Here is an 18546-nt window from a genome sequence, read left to right as displayed (position 1 = left end):
GCAAGCAAGGAGATGATTGCTTTGACAGATGGCACCTTCCTCTATCTCCATGTTCTTGTCCACTTGCAGTAAACGTTTTAGCTTAAAAACCTGCCTCCTCCTGCACTCCTCCTGGGACGCTTGTTTGAGGCAAGTACTTGAAGAAGCAGAAAGGTACCATCTAGTAGAGCAGCTGTCTCCTTGCTAGTTACTTTGCCAAATGGCTCTGGAAGGACAAGGGGCACCCTATCTAACCTCACAGCTAGCCTTAGAAATTGTGCGCTACCCTTGAGTAAACCAAACTGTGATATATTAAATAAAAGCTACAGTGCCAAATTCCAGCGCAAAGAGGTATTCAATAATAAATAATAAATACCACTAATTGATAAATAATATTAAAGTGCAACGTGCAATTCGTGTACAAATAATATTCTGTGGTATCCCCCACTACGGGGTTGCATAAATGATTACGTGAAAGATAAATAGTGCCAGTCCAATATATGCAAACTTATGTAGTGATAGTCCAATAAATAAAAATTAAATAAAAATTACAAAAAGTCCAAAGAAGTCCCAAAAGTGCTTGAGTGCCAAGAGGAAAGTGCAAAATCGTGCAATCAATCCAGTGCTGTGAGTAGTGCCGGTCCTCCCCCTTTGGATGTTCAACTTACCGGACTAAGATGACCCCTAAGCTGTATAGCTAAAAGGGTCGCCAAAGCTTGTGTCCCAGTAAGGAACCTGATGTAGAAATCCTTAAGGATAAGGTAACTGTGGCTTTCAGTAACTCTCAATGACCCGATGTACATAGGTGGAAAAAAGAAGCTCACAATAGTGTAACTCCGATATAACTTTTAATAGGTATAGGTAAAAGAATTAAACTCACATTTAGATGTATCAAATCAGGCAGATACACAATATGGCAAGTCTGTGGTCTTCCTGGCAGTGGTGTGCGCTCGGAATGGCCGCTTGTAGAATATTTGTAGAAAATTTGGTCACTACCTAATTTTTTTGAGCAGCTGCATTTAGGTATAGCACATTATTCATCCATAGCGCAGTACACTTTTCACTTTTATTAAATAAAAGCTGCTGCTGCCACCCAAATGTGTTCCCACATATAAAGATGTTGCCAAGCTGGGACTACTCTCTCTCTCTCTCTCTCTCTATATATATATATATAATATATGGTATGAGTATATATATATATATATATATATATATATATATATATATATATATATATATCCGAGTTGCTGTTTGGCCACTGTCAGAGTGCTCCTTTAGGAATTTACAAGAAGGGTAGGCTTCCCTCCAGAAATGGACAAATTGGATTGTGGGGATGTAGTTTGGAGGAGAGTGTGAATTCTGACATGGATGGCAGGCGGAACTATACTCCCAGGGAGCTTTGGGGCCCATGGAGGATCATGGGGGAGAGTATATACTTTGGGGCGGGGCCCAGTGTGTGCTCTCTTGCTTCTGGGACTCGTGGAGGAGAGATCGGAGAGGGAGAGCTGCTGGAAGACAGTCAGTGACAGAGGCCTGGGAGTGCGGCCTAGAGCGAGTGGAGCCCAACCTCAGCGGAGTGGATGTCGGCGGTCACAGGGAAGTGACGGATCCAGAGAGCTGAGAGGAGAGCGGGTGGCGCTGACTGACTGTCCGGAACAGTGAAAGCTGAGCATCTCCCTGTGATGCATGCATCAGAAGGAGAGGTTCCATCAGCGGATGGGGCAGTCACATGTGGACACTGCCGCTATACAAGAGTGCCTGGTGACACCTGTAACCACAAGTATAACTCTGCATCCAGAAAAAACTGACAGCAGTTAGGATTGCATAAACATCTTTATACCTGGATTACAAATATCACACAGAAGAGTGATAAAGAGCTCCAACTGCCAGTGAAGAATTTGCAAAGCCTTGCTAGAGTAGGATCTGCGCTTTCTATATTCCTTAAAGGGGACTCCCTGATATAGAACACAATCTTATCAGTCAGATCTAAGATACTCTTGGCCTGAGTTTAGAGAGAGAGAGAGAGAGAGAGAGAGAGCACAGTTTGTGGTCATTATACTTGTATTATAGTTATTATAGTTATAGTTTACGTTACTCTCACTTACTTCCTGTAGTACTTGTGAATCAAGAATTTACTCTTTTGGGTCTCAGTCTTCTAAGCTCCTCCCCTATTATTGGGGTTTGGAGGAGTGACACCACACTAACGGTTATTTAAACCTTTTGTCAGCTCTTATGCAATTGTTTTCTTTACCTTTTTCATTCCAGTAAACAGTTAAACTGGTATTTGTTGTCGAGTGTATTCTTAAAGAACTCTACAGAAAATTACTGAACCTATAGTGCCTAGCAGGTTGGACGTTTCTCAGAGGATATCCCACTAACCAGCAGCCACCAAGAGGGTCATGCTACAAAGATAAATGAATAAATAAATGCGGTAGCGCTGATAAAATGGATTCATGCATTAAAAAGGCAATGTGAAAAACATACATTATGTACCATACATAATGGTAATCATGCAGTATCGACATATTAAGGAAGCATAAAACCAGATCCCAACTTCAATTTCTTTTCTTCCTCATGATGGACATAGCATAACGCATAGAGGTACCAAGTGGTGGGCAGGTTTGACGTTTCTGATGTGACCTCTTTGGAATTGTGATTGAAATTGTGATTGTTAAAGCTATGTTTTCATTTATTAAATGTGAGTTTAACAATTGAAGTTGGGATCTGGTTTTATGCTTCCTGAACGTGTCGATACTGCACCATTGGAGATTGTCTTCTTTATTTTCACATGTTCTAACCTTTTTGGAGTAACATCAAGTACAGTGGAGTGACCTATTGAATGGATGGCAATATTCTATCTGCCTTCAAACTGCTTCAGACCCCTAGTGGGTTAATTGTGGAGGTGAGCAGACACTTCACCTGGTGATAGCAGCATACTATTCAAGGAGTGAACACACATGGAATAATTCTGTGCTGCCACGCAGCTTTAACTGTCTAGCAGTTGTTATTACATGTCATGTTATGCTATGTTATGTTATGCTATGTTATTGGTATCTTCCTTGCACCCCTGCTGTTTCTGGCTAGATGGTTTCTCCCATCCTCCATTTCCTGCTGTAACTCCCATTTTGTTTAGTTGTTATGAGGAGACTGCAGAGTGTGGAAGCTGTGTAACTTCATTGGAAATGTATCTATGGAAAAGCCTCTATGTTTATGCCTTTGCTAACTTGAAGCATAAAGAAGCATTTGAGAACACCTCTGGAGTCTTTATTCATTGAGTAAACTATCTGTTAAAGCCATCATTCAACCTGCTGCACACACTTACAGACTGGGGGTCTACAAGAAGGTCACAGGTACAATCGATGCTGAGACAGAACAGTAAATTTCCAAGAATATACAGCTTTAGAAAGTAAATTTCAATGAATCCATCACACAGTTATCTCTGCAGCTTCAGAAAGTAAATTTCCAAGAATCTGCAGCTTCAGAAAGTAAATTTCCAAGAAGTACTTGAAGTAAATTTCCAGAAGCATCCATCACAGGTATCTGCAGCTTCAGAAACGTGAGTACCACACTTGCCTGTGTGTCACCAGAAGCATTACTCTGCATATGAAACCAGACACCTACTGAATGCTTCATTACTATTACAGCCTTCTGTGCTGAGCTATCCAGTCTGAACTAGTTTTCAGCACTAGCCAACTATTGTAACAACAAATACCTCAGCCCAGCCTGCTTACTAACAGAAGTCACTACTTACAGAGCTGAGCTCTGGCAGATTTCTAACAAGACACCAAAACTACAGTACTTATTATGTCTGACAGAGATCTCACAGAATTTCCTGCATTTAGTCAAGATAAAGCAGACTCCTTACTTCATTCTGCTCGTCCTGTCAGAGCCCCTCATCCATCCTTAAAGGCAAGGGAGGTTTATGAAGCAAGTAAGGAAGAAACATCTAGTAACCTGACTGCATTATGTGAAAAGACTTTAAGTTGTATAACAGCCACTAATGAAACTAGCAACAATTCTGAGCAATTGAACACTGCTCTCTCAAGGGTTAAGAAGGCATTTGAGAATTATAAAAGACTTTCTGAGAAGTACTATTCCCTATTGTCACATTCCAACATAGAGGAAGCTGCATTGGAATTAAAGGACTTTACTTCTAATGATCAGCAGAGGCATAGTACATATCTTGAAGCAAAGGCACAGATAGAAGGTAGAATGGCACAGCTACATGAAACTACATCCTGTAACTCTGCTTCTTCCAGACACTCAGGAAAATCTTCTAGGTCTGCCCGCTCATATCATAAATCTTCTAAGTCATTGCGGTCCTGCTCTATAAGGTCAATACTGAGCGACCAAATTCTCAAAGCTCGCCAAAAGGTTGCAGTAGCCCAGGTTCAAGCCGCCAGCTCTGAAAATGAAGCAGCCTTCAAGGCAGAAGCTAAATGCAAGGAGGCAGAAGCTAAATGCAAGGAAGCAGAAGCTAAACGCATTCAAGCAAGAATACAAGCAGAAACAGAGGCTCAGCTAGAAATTCTTCAGAAGAACAGAGAAAAGGAAGTAGCTTTAGCAGAGTTATCTGTCTTGGAACAAGCCCTATTGGAAGAAGAAGGAGCAGCTTGTACCAGCTTGCCTGCTTGTCAAGTCCCTGTTGAAAGGACCCTACAGTTTGTCTTAACTCAGAACCACGACAATACAGTCCCACCTAAAGTTGGAGATTCTTCTCATAATCATCCAGCAAGTGGATCAGAAGGCAATGTGTCGCCAAAGCAAGCTGGTCAACTAGACACACCTACTAACAGAGACCCTCCACAACTACCGCACGTCACAAAATCAAGTGAATCAACCTACGCAGCTCATGTGCCACAACAACCCTATGTGCATAGAGATTACAAGGGCACAGCAGAAGACTACAGAATGAACTCTATACCCCCTTTGATACAGCTCTCTTTGACTTCAAATGCTCAGAGACCTTCAGACGACAGACCCTTACCTAAATTAAACCCATCTGCAACACCTTTCTCTCTACCTACCAGCCAACATCAGATACCAACCATGGTCCAAGACGGCGCACCATCAGTAGACCCTGTGGCTATAAAAACTGAAGGCACTGACATTGCAGAGTTCAGCAAGTATATGATTCGACGAGAGTTGATTACAACTGGACTGTCTAGATTTGATGACCGCCCAGAGAACTACAGGAGTTGGAGATCTACATTTAAGGTGGTAACCAAGAACTTGGACATTGAACCTCAAGCAGAACTTGACTTACTAATAAAGTGGTTGGGGCGTCAATCTTCAGAACAAGTAAAGAGACTTAAATCTGTCTACATTTATAACTTTAAAGCAGGCCTTGATGCTGCCTGGGAACGTCTAGAACAAGACTATGGGAGCCCCGAAGTCATTGAATCTGCCTTATTCCAGAGACTAAACGACTTTCCTAAAATCTCTGTTAAGGACAATCATAAGCTTAGAGAGTTAGGTGACCTCCTTCATGAACTTGAAATTGCTAAGTTAGATCCTAGTTTACCAGGTCTTAGCTATTTAGACACTGCTCAGGGCGTAAATCCTATTGTAGCAAAGTTGCCTAGTTATCTTCAGGGAAAGTGGACTAGTGTAGGATCAAAGTATAAGTATGAAGATTATTTTACCTTCCCTCCCTTTTCTTATTTCGCAGAGTTCGTGCGGAAGGTTGCAAGATCCAAGAATGACTCAAGCTTCTTCTATCCAGATACAACCACCATTCCTTTAAGTACTTCAAGGGGTATTGCCACCAACAGTAAATTCAAGGATTTAAGGCATCCTATTTCCGTGAGGAAGACCACGATAGCATCCAACGTCTTAGCTACAGACATCAAAGCAAGCAATCTTAATCAACATTGTCCTATTCATAATGCGCCACACTCTCTCTCCAAATGTCGTGCATTTAAGGACAAGCCTATTGAAGAACGCAAGTCATTTCTCAAAGAGCATAATATCTGTTTTAAGTGTTGTGCATCCTCCGATCATTTAGCTAGAGACTGTAAGATCGCCATCAGATGTTCTCTCTGTAACAGTGCCAAACATGTGGATGCTCTTCATTCAGACCTGTTCAAAAGGAAGCCTTCACCCGGCAGCAACCTCAAGACTACATCAGATGATGGCGGGGAGAGAACTGAGCAATATGCCAACCCCGTAACCACAAGGTGTACAGAGGTATGTGGAGAAGGGCTTCATAGCAAGTCTTGTAGCAAGATATGTCTTGTAAGGGATTTTCCTGAAGGATGTCCACAAAATTCCATAAAAATGTATGCCATACTCGATGATCAGAGCAATCGCTCATTGGCCAGTACAGAATTCTTTGACCTATTCAACATTCAAGGAGAGACCTGGTCCTATACCTTGCAGACATGTGCAGGAAAGGTCAATACTTCTGGAAGAAGAGCCCATGGCTTCATAGTTGCATCAGAATATGAGGACACAGAGTTTCCTCTTCCAACGCTAATCGAATGTGATCAGCTACCGAACAACAGAGAAGAAATCCCCACACCAGAGGTTGCACGTCATCACCCTCATTTGAGTCACATTGCTAACTACATTCCACCACTTAACAAGGATGTTAAGATTTTGATTCTACTAGGGAGAGACATTCCTAGAGTTCATAAAATAAGAGAGTTATGTAACGGTCCAGATGATGCTCCTCAGGCCCAGAAACTTGATCTTGGATAGGTGATAATAGGAGAAGTCTGTTTAGACCAATCTCACAAGCTCTTGGATGTAGCTTCCTACAAAACTAATGTTACCTGTCAATTGATGAAATGTCCATCGCACTATTATGTGAAGGAAAGACTTGATTTCAAAAATGAAGTTCCATATCAAGCACTTCAAAGTATTAACTGCAAGCTCACTTCTCAAAAGGACTTTGGTGATTCAGTGTACCAGACTACTCGTGATGACAACAAGATTGCCCCTTCAGTCGAAGACAAGGAGTTCATCAAGATTACGGATGAAGAGTTCTTCAAGGACAATTGCAACAGTTGGGTAGCTCCATTACCCTTCCGAGTACCAAGGCTTACTCTCCCTAACAATCCAGAACAAGCTTTAACCAGATTTGCTACACTTAAGAAAACTCTCCGTAACAAACCTGAGAAGCATGAGCACTTTCTAGCATTCATGCAGAAGATTTTAGTGCCAGCAGTTGTCCTCACACAAACCATTTGGTTTTCAGGACCCAAGTTTTTAATGGACCAGTCTTCTACAAACTCAGAAGAAGATATCGATTTCCACCTGGAGGATCCAGATACTGATCCGGAAATCCGGCCTGAAGTTGTAGCATTGAGTTCCAACATCTGCTCAAGAAGAAATTTGGAGGATGAAGATGACTCCACAGATATGGGGGATGGAGCTGATGAATGGATGCAGGCCAAGACTCTGATTAAGCCTCCGGACCAACTGGAACTCAGCGAGGCTGAACTTAAGGAGGAATTCACTCGTATCCTGACTGCAAACAACCCTCATGCCCCCCAGAACATTGTGAGGTACAGTTTTAAGGAACGGGCCTACAAACCCATTAGCATCGTGGACCAGCTGGCTGTACACTTCTCCCTGGATGGAAACATGTCACACAAATACTCTGATGAAGCGCGGCGACAGGGGGCGAAGTTGGGAGTCATTGAAGAGACTCAGACCAACAACTCCACAGAGCCGGGAGACAAAGATACAGATGGGAAGTCTGACGCTCAGGCTAGTGAAGAATGGACAGAAGGTGAGGAAATACCATCCAGGAACAAGAAGGAGAGAAAACTGACCAACCAGTTCAATTATTGTGAGAGAGCGTCCCAGAGCATTAACAAACCCCTGCGGGAGCGAGCTTCTCAGACAGAGCCACCTCCAAGGGCCACCTTCTCCGCCACTGCAAACCAGTGGAAATTCCACCCACCACATGCTTCACACATGGGCGGAGCATGGGAACCTATGATTGGGGTGGCAAGGCGCATACTGGATTCTATGTTGCTTGATGTGAGTTCTTCACGTCTTACCCATGAAGTACTTACTACATTCCTTGCTGAGGTTGCAGCAATAATCAACTCAAGACCGTTGACCGCTGTATCCACAGACCCAGAATGTCCGATTGTTTTAACTCCAGCTGCATTATTGAGCCGGAAAATTGGACAGATCCCAGCGCCAAAGAGCATCTTTGATGAAAAGGACATATATAAACGTCAATGGAGATACGCTCAATACCTTGCAGATTGTTTCTGGGACAGATGGAGGAGGGAATACCTCACACTTCTCCAAGGACGTAAAAAGTGGCAAACCCAGAAGCCTAACTTAAAGGAAGGGGACCTGGTTCTTATAAAAGACAAGCAAACTCACCAGATCCAGTGGCCAGTTGGAGTTATTACAAAAGCCATTGCTAGTGATGATAGAAAGGTCCGAAGTGTGGAAGTCCGGATTGTAAAGGACGGGAGCCCAAAAACCTTCCTGAGACCAGTCACTGAGACAGTCCTAATTATGCCTGCTTCCAAAAATTCTGATTCAGTGTTATGTGAAGGAGTCACTTAGATCTCTAGCATAGTTAGCTTAGAGGAGAGGGCTACATAGCATTCTACTGTATGCAATGTTAATTGTATGTTTATAGAAAATAATTGTGTAGTGGCATCTCACGATACCAGGCGGGGAGTGTGCTGCCACACAGCTTTAACTGTCTAGCAGTTGTTATTACATCAAAAAAGGGTGGGGGGTACTGCGCTTCTGGGTTGATAATGCATGAACTGTGCTCAGTATAAATGCCTGTCACACTGGATGAAGGGAACTATAACATGTGTGGGTGGTTTAAATAAATAAGGTGCTATATAAAAAATAATCCGTACTCAAATAAATAGTCTCACAGTGCTAAAATACTGACACAGCACTCTAAAAAATATATAAATAGATAAGAGAATAAAAAAACACTTATAGTGCTGATAATGTAATAGTGACAGATAAAGTGCTCAGGTGCATATACAAATGTGAACAAATATATATATAGGCAAAATTAAAGTGTCCTCTGTGCTCCACAAAAATACAGCAATCTGGGTGAAATATAGTCCAAAATGGTTAAAGTAAGTGTTCAAGTGGGGGGAATTCCACAGGTGATGCTCCTTCACCTAACACCGTGCTTAGGGTGGTGGGGTGCTTCTCCTCAACCCCTCTAAGTGTCCTAGCAGCTCACCTCAAGGTCTAAGGGTAAAGGCCTTATAGTTTATCCAGGGGGCTCCTCTCCAATCCTGTTCCGTGCTCCACTAGGGCCAGATATCTGGGCTGCTGGGGGTGGGTTGGCTCCCTACTCCCTCTCCAGGCTCCCAGCGGTCCCAGTGGATCTCAAAACAAAGGCTCGAAATAGTGCAAGTATGTCATGGAAAAGGGGTGCTTTATTTAAATAAGGTTAAAAAAACTCACATTTGTTGAACAAGGCAAGCGCGTATAATAGTATCGGAGTGGGATTGCAGTCCTCACTTCCGCAGTGTGCGTCACTTCCGGTCCGAGCGTCCCTACGCGTTACGCCACTTCCGCATCACGTGGCTTCTTCAGGGGTTGCTATTGGCCGTACGTGACGCTTATTTATATCACTGAGGCCGGATGTGCTCTAATCGCCATTTTGGATGTGGGTAATGTATTCGTTCTGTGGGAACCGGATATGCCGATTCCGCCATATTTTAGAAGCCCGCTCCGGGCTCCCGGAATGTGTTATTAATCTATGAGTTTAATTCATAAATGCTAAGACTCCAATTGAAGATTCCAAATTTAAAAACAGACATGGCAATCTGATGGAAGTCAAAGTGCTAGAATATATTATAATTGTTCACGGAGGAGTGTGTCCCGGAAGTGGAGTACACATTAACATCGCTAACATTTTCCTATCTCAGTCATACAGCATCATAGCTGTCACATTTACCAGAAACTTCTATTGTTAAAATTATATTTATATACCCCAAAAAACATTGATTATATAGTAAAAAAACTCTAGATACCAGATATCAGTGTTTTAACTACACATGACTGAATAAAATCTCATCTGTTTTAAAAGGTGATCCATGATGTATACAAGGGAACATAGCTACAGATAAATTACCGAATGTGGGTTAATATATATATAAAACTGTATATTAAAAGTTATATTATTAAAAATTAATAAAATAAATATACTTGATCAGATAGTCAAGGTCAATAGTCAAGGTGTTAGGTGAAGGACCATCACCTGTGGAATTCCCCCCATTTGAACTCTTACTTTAACCATTTTGGACTATATTTCACCCAGATTGCTGTATTTTTGTGGAGCACAGAGGACACTTTAATTTTGCCTATATATATATATATTTGTTCACATTTGTATATGCACCTGAGCACTTTATCTGTCACTATTACATTATCAGCACTATAAGTGGTTTTTTATTCTCTTATCTATTTATATATTTTTTAGAGTGCTGTGTCAGTATTTTAGCCCAAGGAGACTTACCCAGGACTTCCCCCAACACAGAGGTGAAAGGAGTCCGATCCCGACTTATAACCAATTCGCTCCATTGGCATACCACCAGGAAGAAGAGAGAAGAAACCAACAGAGAAATGACGAAACAAGGAGAGACAAACAGAGGGAAGAAGGCGACAACAGGCCTTTTTTAGAGAAAGGAAGGGACCCCAATTCACCCAAGAAAAAGGACGAACCGAGAAATCCAAGAAGAAGCATGGAAAAAAGAGAGGGAGCAGAGGAGGAAAGAGAAAACAAGAGGAAAAGAGACCGATAGGTCAAGGAGTGTTTAATCTTAGTGAAAAAACACTCACACAGGAAGAACTTAAAGTCCTGGACAAAGGACTAAAATACGCTCCTAAAAAGAATTGTAATACATTTGAGACCTATATAGGGATCCAGAAATACATTAGGCAACTAAACGTTGTAATACATTTGAGACCTATATAGGGATGCAGAAATACATTAGGCAACTAAACGTGAGAAAATACTTAGTAAGTAACCCGATCACAAGTATATCTTCTACCTCAAAATGGGATGGCATACAGCACAGCACTTTAAGAAACCGGTCCGTTTTTAACCCTCAACTGAATGATAACAGACATATTACAGTTTTTAAAGATATGGTTTTAGAAGACATCAAGAATCTTAAAATAAAAAAATATGATGAATCAAGAGCAATACAAAGTGGGCTAAATAAATTGCAGAAGAGAAAAGATATAATAATAAGACCTGCAGACAAGGGAGGAGGAATTGTGATACTAAACAAGGAACAACATGATAAAATAATGAAAGAAATGTTGGAGGACACAGGGACATATGAAAAATTACCTAGCAACCCCCTCCTCAAACATAGAAAGGAACTCGAACAACTCCTACATCTAGGCCTGAAAAAAGATATATTAACGAAAAAAGAAGCTAGGTACCTATTCCCTGAAGCCTGCAGTACCCCGATTATTTATATGTTACCAAAGATGCATAAGAATAAGGACAATCCCCCACCGAGACCGACTGTAAACGGGATAGACTCTCTCGCATCAAGATTGGGTCAATATATTGATTCATTTCTACAACCGATAGTACCACAGACTAAGGCATTTGTCAAAGACACGAAACACATTTTACAGATTTTAAAGGAATTACCGAATTTTAATAATAATGTTTTTATGGCCACTGTAGACGTAGCGGCGCTCTACACTATTATTAACCATCAGGAAGCACGCGGATCAGTGAAATGGGCACTGAGGAAGTATTCGTCACTAGCCTGCAAACAAAGAAAATATATAATTAGATGCCTCGACTTCTGCCTAGAAAAAAACAATTTTTGGTATAGTAGAACCTATTATCACCAAAAAATCGGGATTGCCATGGGCGCAAAATTCACGCCTAGTGTAGCGAATATTTTTATGGCAAGATGGGAAGAAGATACGGTTTTTAATGACACCCCTACTGCGCTACTTTTATACAAAAGATTCATTGATGACATGTTTTTAATATGGAACGGCACCTTAGAGTCTTTGCCACCATGCAAATTGGATCTGCAATATCCCGAAAGGCCAGTTACTCCGCTTGAAAAGAAATTGCACTAGGAACAACGATTACGAAGAACAAGCCAAATTGATTGGCAATAGGTTCATCGAAAAAGGCTATGACCCTACATTTATCTCAGAAAGAATACAGGAAGTCGGGAATCTGGAAAGGAAAACACTAATCAAAGACAAAGAGCAGCAAAAAAGCACTTTCAATGAGAAATTACCCATTTTATTAGATTTTAATATGCAATATAAAAAAATAGAAAAAGTGATTAAAAAGCATTGGGAGATCCTAAAATTTGATAAACATCTAGGGGGCATTCTCCCAGATAAACCAGTGTTCGTCTATAAGAAAGCGCCAATCATTAAGAACATGATTGTGAAAACAGTGGTAGACCCTCCAAAAAGAAATCTCACGTTCTTCTCAGGGAAAGGCTTCTATCCATGCAAAAGATGCTACGCCGGTTTGAAAAGCAAATACCCAAAAGAAAAAATCTTCGAATTCAGATCCACGAAAAATGGCCTAACCCACAAAATTAAGGATTTTGTATGCTGCAATACCGAAGGAGTTGTATATGCTCTAGAATGTGACTGTGGCCATCAGTACATCGGAAGAACGAAGAGACTATTAAGAATCAGAGTCAAAGAACACATCAAAAACATAGAGAAAGGATTTGAGAAACACAGCGTATCCAGGCACTTTGAAAAATACCACAATAAAGATCCCTCAAAGCTAAGATTCTGGGCTATTGAACCATATAAGTGGCATTGGAGAGGGAGCCACAAAGTGAGATCCCTCAGCCAACGCGAATCCTATTGGATCCATACCTTAGATACACTTAATCCAAACGGCTTGAATATAGAATTCGACTTAAACTGTTTTATAAGTGACTTTTAATCATAGTATTTAATGTGTACCCCATTAGAATATACTAAGTGTATGCCCCCTACATTCCACCTTGTTGAGTTATCCTAGGTTCTAAATCAAACTTCCATATTGACCTAGTCTCCCTTTAAATTTAATCAGCTCCATCTAGTGGTAGAATTGAATAACACAACACCTGCTTCCCCTAGAATAGGATTATCTATCTGATCAAGTATATTTATTTTATTAATTTTTAATAATATAACTTTTAATATACAGTTTTATATATATATATTAACCCACATTCGGTAATTTATCTGTAGCTATGTTCCCTTGTATACATCATGGATCACCTTTTAAAACAGATGAGATTTTATTCAGTCATGTGTAGTTAAAACACTGATATCTGGTATCTAGAGTTTTTTTACTATATAATCAATGTTTTTTGGGGTATATAAATATAATTTTAACAATAGAAGTTTCTGGTAAATGTGACAGCTATGATGCTGTATGACTGAGATAGGAAAATGTTAGCGATGTTAATGTGTACTCCACTTCCGGGACACACTCCTCCGTGAACAATTATAATATATTCTAGTACTTTGACTTCCATCAGATTGCCATGTCTGTTTTTAAATTTGGAATCTTCAATTGGAGTCTTAGCATTTATGAATTAAACTCATAGATTAATAACACATTCCGGGAGCCCGGAGCGGGCTTCTAAAATATGGCGGAATCGGCATATCCGGTTCCCACAGAACGAATACATTACCCACATCCAAAATGGCGATTAGAGCACATCCGGCCTCAGGTAAATAAATAAGCGTCACGTACGGCCAATAGCAACCCCTGAAGAAGCCACGTGATGCGGAAGTGGCGTAACGCGTAGGGACGCTCGGACCGGAAGTGACGCACACTGCGGAAGTGAGGACTGCGATCCCACTCCGATACTATTATACGCGCTTGCCTTGTTCAACAAATGTGAGTTTTTTTAACCTTATTTAAATAAAGCACCCCTTTTCCATGACATACTTGCACTATTTTGAGCCTTTGTTTTGAGATCCACTGGGACCGCTGGGAGCCTGGAGAGGGAGTAGGGAGCCAACCCACCCGCAGCAGCCCAGATATCTGGCCCTAGTGGAGCACGGAACAGGATTGCAGAGGAGCCCCCTGGATAAACTATAAGGCCTTTACCCTTAGACCTTGAGGTGAGCTGCTAGGACACTTAGAGGGGTTGAGGAGAAGCACCCCACCACCCTAAGCACGGTGTTAGGTGAAGGAGCATCACCTGTGGAATTCCCCCCACTTGAACACTTACTTTAACCATTTTGGACTATATTTCACCCAGATTGCTGTATTTTTGTGGAGCACAGAGGACACTTTAAATTTGCCTATATATATATTTGTTCACATTTGTATATGCACCTGAGCACTTTATCTGTCACTATTACATTATCAGCACTATAAGTGTTTTTTTATTCTCTTATCTATTTATATATTTTTTAGAGTGCTGTGTCAGTATTTTAGCACTGTGAGACTATTTATTTGAGTACGGATTATTTTTTATATAGCACCTTATTTATTTAAACCACCCACACATGTTATAGTTCCCTTCATCCAGTGTGACAGGCATTTATACTGAGCACAGTTCATGGATTATCAACCCAGAAGCGCAGTACCCCCCACCCTTTTTTGATTTTGACACTGTATGGTTACCAGTTCTGGTACTAGCAGCATCTGGGATCTACACCAACCCTTTTGAATAGTTCTCCCTAGACAGCGCAGGACTCACCACACTACTCTTTTGACATACAGTTGTTATTACATGTTATGTTATGCTATGTTATTGGTATCTTCCTTGCACCCCTGCTGTTTCTGGCTAGATGGTTTCTCCCATCCTCCATTTCCTGCTGTAACTCCCATTTTGTTTAGTTGTTATGAGGAGACTGCAGAGTGTGGAAGCTGTATAACTTCATTGGAAATGTATCTATGGAAAAGCCTCTATGTTTATGCCTTCGCTAACTTGAAGCATAAAGAAGCATTGGAGAACACCTCTGGAGGCTTTATTCATTGGGTAAACTATCTGTTAAAGCTCTCATTCAACCTGCTGCACACACTTACAGACTGGGGGTCTACAAGAAGGTCACAGTTACAATAGATGCTGAGACAGAACAAATTCACTGGCTACTTTTTTGATAGAGACTCTTTTGGACTTTATTTATTGCACATTGGCATGTACACGGTGTTTTCACAGACAAGGCATCAGGTCTCTCAATTTTCGTTTATAGCCGTAGGCGGACACACAACCGCTCATTGGCTTCCTGTTTCCTCCCCATCAGGTGTAATCGGCTTCATCTACACCCAGCAGACTGGCTTCCTCCATAAGCATATTGGATCAACACCCTCAGGATGTATCATAGAGGCTGAGCAATATACATGCCACTACTTTTAAAAGGATTAGTAATATTGTATATAAATAACATGTTAAAACTTAGTCCATACAGTATCTGACCAGCTCTACACAATATTAAAAACTGAAAAATATTTGAGGATATAATAACATGTAAAAAATATTTATTGCATAAGTCTAAAAGAAAATCAAAAAATTATGAAAAAAATAAAATAATAAAAAAAAAGGGAATAAATATCGGTAATTGCTTTCCTTTTCCTCTTTCCTCTCCTTTTACATTAATACAGTAAAACCTTGGATTGCGAGCATAATTCGTTCCGGAACCATGCTTGTAATCCAAAGCACTCTTATATCAAAGCGAATTTCCCCATAAGAAATAATGGAAACTCAGATGATTCGTTCCACAACCATTTATTCATAAGTCCTTCAGTTTATAGTCCATATAAAAAGATTATAGCATTGCGATAGGTTGTGTAACCATAAAATGTCCATCCACAAATAGCCGCTTCCATAAGGGGAATAGAAGCAAAATCCAGCAGGAGCTACAGAGTATCAAAGAGACGATAGGCGCCTCTAAGTGTAGCAATATAGTTAAATTTAATGATGGTAAAACATTTAGCAACTCACATGGTTGATGAATAAAACAGGCACATCTAAGTATGCTGGCATCCGGGGTAAAGCTGTCCACATAGACTATCTTCTGCACCGCCGGCTGCCAGTCTGTAATCCTGACCGGGAAGACCACCCTGCAGTAAAGCGATCTGAAAGCGAGGGGCAGCATGGAAGGGATGACGTAGATGTCGGTGCGGAGGATGGTCTATGTGGACAGCTTTACCCCCGGATGCCTGCATCCTTAGATGTGCCTGTTCCAATCATCAACCATGTGAGTTGCTAAATGTTGTACCTTCATTAAATTTAACCATATTGCTACACTTAGAGGCGCCTCTCTTCTATTTTATACTTAGCTGTGACTTAAGGCTACTTGTATATCAAGTCAAAATTTATTTGAAAATTTTGCTTGTCTTGCAAAGCGCTCTTAAACCAAGTTACTCTCAAACCAAGGTTTTACTGTATGTTGAATAGCAGACGTTCAATTATGTTCAATGATGATGTACCTATATTAGGAATCCCATTTGACTCCCTTTTCAATTCATGAAAAATTAAAAGATATGTAAACGTAAAAATATTGTCTAAAAAAAAAAAAGACCCATATTCAATAAATCCTGTCATCTGCGTCTACCAATTGGATAGGAAGCAACTGAGATCTAGTTAAATGTTCAGCCCCTTAGGGCTAATCATATGGAAATTATTTTGGGTGGATCTGGGACATTCTTAGCCAACCTATTCCTGAGTGTAGGGTTTTTTTTATAATGAATTGGGTTTTTTAGGGAGTATTGCCCCCAAAGTTTGATCTTTCAGGAGTATGTGCCAATGCTTCTGTATGACTCTCTCTAGTGTTTTATATTGTGTAAAAAATATTGGTGCGCAGGATCTTAAAGGTGAATAAGCTGCAACCTTAGAACCAAGGGTGATAAACAATATTAAATAAAAAATCAGGTGCGCTAAATTCACATGTGTCACACGTCAAGAGGTGTATGACACTATAATAAGTATCCACCACACTCCTGTTGTGTGTGCCTTGGTTGATGTGCAATCAGAATGAGATATCCTATCTCCGTAGACGTCTGTTTAGAGGAAACGCGTCAGAGAGGAGCGCCGCATCATCATCGCTAGTCGCCGTAGACCGTACTGCAGACGGCCACTGCCTCTCTACCACCGGTTTGATTTCCCTGTGACCATTTGAAGAAACGCCAATGTAAGTGCATTTGATTGTATGTTGAAATAAACACCAAAGGTACTGCACTATGGTTCGGTTTCTATTTCTATGACACACATGTGGATGACCGTATCCGTGATGGTAGAGAGATATACTCAGAGTGTGGAGAATTGGGAAGAGGCACTATAACATCGGTCTGACACATGCCCTATTATCGAGCGATCTGGTAAGAGGCTGCATTTATCATTCGCCTGTTTCACCTGCTCTCCCGGAATCTCTAATACACTACTGGGTAGACACTTCGCCCTTGACCCTCTCCCTTTCGGTAAGAGGCCAATCCTCAATAAGGTGGTGGGACCTATCCGCACCAGACAAGCCTAAGGGGAATCTACCAGGATTCACCAGAAGCCTGTATGGGAAGATTTGGGACTATTTGCACCTTCCTTTAATGTTTACACCTATATCACAGAGGTGGCACCAGTGGAATGATTGGACACTTTATGTTGAATTTCTTTGCACACGTTCATGTTGCTCAGTTTGAATTTCACTGGATTGAGATTGTTATATCACATTTATTTTTCACAGTCACCTTTATGTTTATGCATATGAGTAAATAGTGATACTATATACCCATTCTGATTGCACATCAACCAAGGCACACACAACAGGAGTGTGGTGGATACTTATTATAGTGTCATACACCTCTTGACGTGTGACACATGTGAATTTAGCGCATCTGATTTTTTCTTTAATAGTGTTTTATATTGCCTAGAGAAATTTGTCATATAGGCTAGACCATAATTGTTGTTATTTGCTTTGTTTTTCTTTCCCAATAGTTTCCTCCTCTCTATTTGTCGTACATCTTCTCTTGTTTTTTCAAGTTCGCTCATCTTGTAACCTTTCTCATGAAACCTTTCCATAATTACATCTGTTTGGGTTATATAGTCATTCTCATCATCACAATTTCTGTGTATTCTAATGATCTGGTCTTTGGGTATCCCTCCAAACCACCTAGGGTGGTGGCAGCTATTTTTCAGGATATACTCATTGCAATCCATTTCCTTAAAATAAGTTCTTGTTGTCAGTTGACCTTGATGATTAAATATGACCAAATCCAAAAAGTTCACGGAAACGTTTCGGTAAATGTGATATCATATCTATTGTGGTTGATTTCTCGTAGGAACACCGAGAATGTCTCCTGGGATCCTGTCCACACAACTATGATATCATCAATATACCTTTTGTATAGTTTTAGCTCTGGTCTAGACTTGCCATAAAGGGTTTCATGTTCCCACTTGCTCATGAATATGTTGGCTACTGAAGGTGCATATTCAGTCCCATTGCAACCCCTTTGATTTGTTTATAGCAGTCACCCTGATGCCAAAAGGAATTTTCTCCCATGGCCAACTCCAAAGCTCAGATTAGGAACTCTTTCTGCTGCTTTTTAAGATCAATTTGCTCCAATGCCCATGCAATTGCCTCCAAGGCATGTTGTTCTTTGAT

General features: G+C 40.8%; 1 protein-coding gene across 1 annotated transcript; it reads left to right on the top strand.

Annotated features, from left to right (window-relative positions):
- Nucleotides 1–3783: 3783 nt before the first annotated feature.
- On the top strand, nucleotides 3784–18292 carry LOC309544179 (uncharacterized protein; the record flags this gene model as incomplete). Its single annotated transcript, XM_082243036.1, has 3 exons — nucleotides 3784–4407; nucleotides 4501–5535; nucleotides 18224–18292. 3 exons carry the CDS (start codon nucleotides 3784–3786, stop codon nucleotides 18290–18292), a joined length of 1728 nt encoding a protein of 575 aa, XP_082099162.1.
- Between the last annotated feature and the right edge of the window lie 254 nt (nucleotides 18293–18546).

This window comes from Pelophylax lessonae (assembly GCF_965119305.1).
Source record: "Pelophylax lessonae genome assembly, chromosome: 1".
In the NCBI taxonomy this organism is placed as follows: domain Eukaryota; kingdom Metazoa; phylum Chordata; class Amphibia; order Anura; family Ranidae; genus Pelophylax; species Pelophylax lessonae.
Note: the sequence above shows the minus strand (reverse complement) of the source record. Positions and strands in the feature narration are given on the sequence as shown.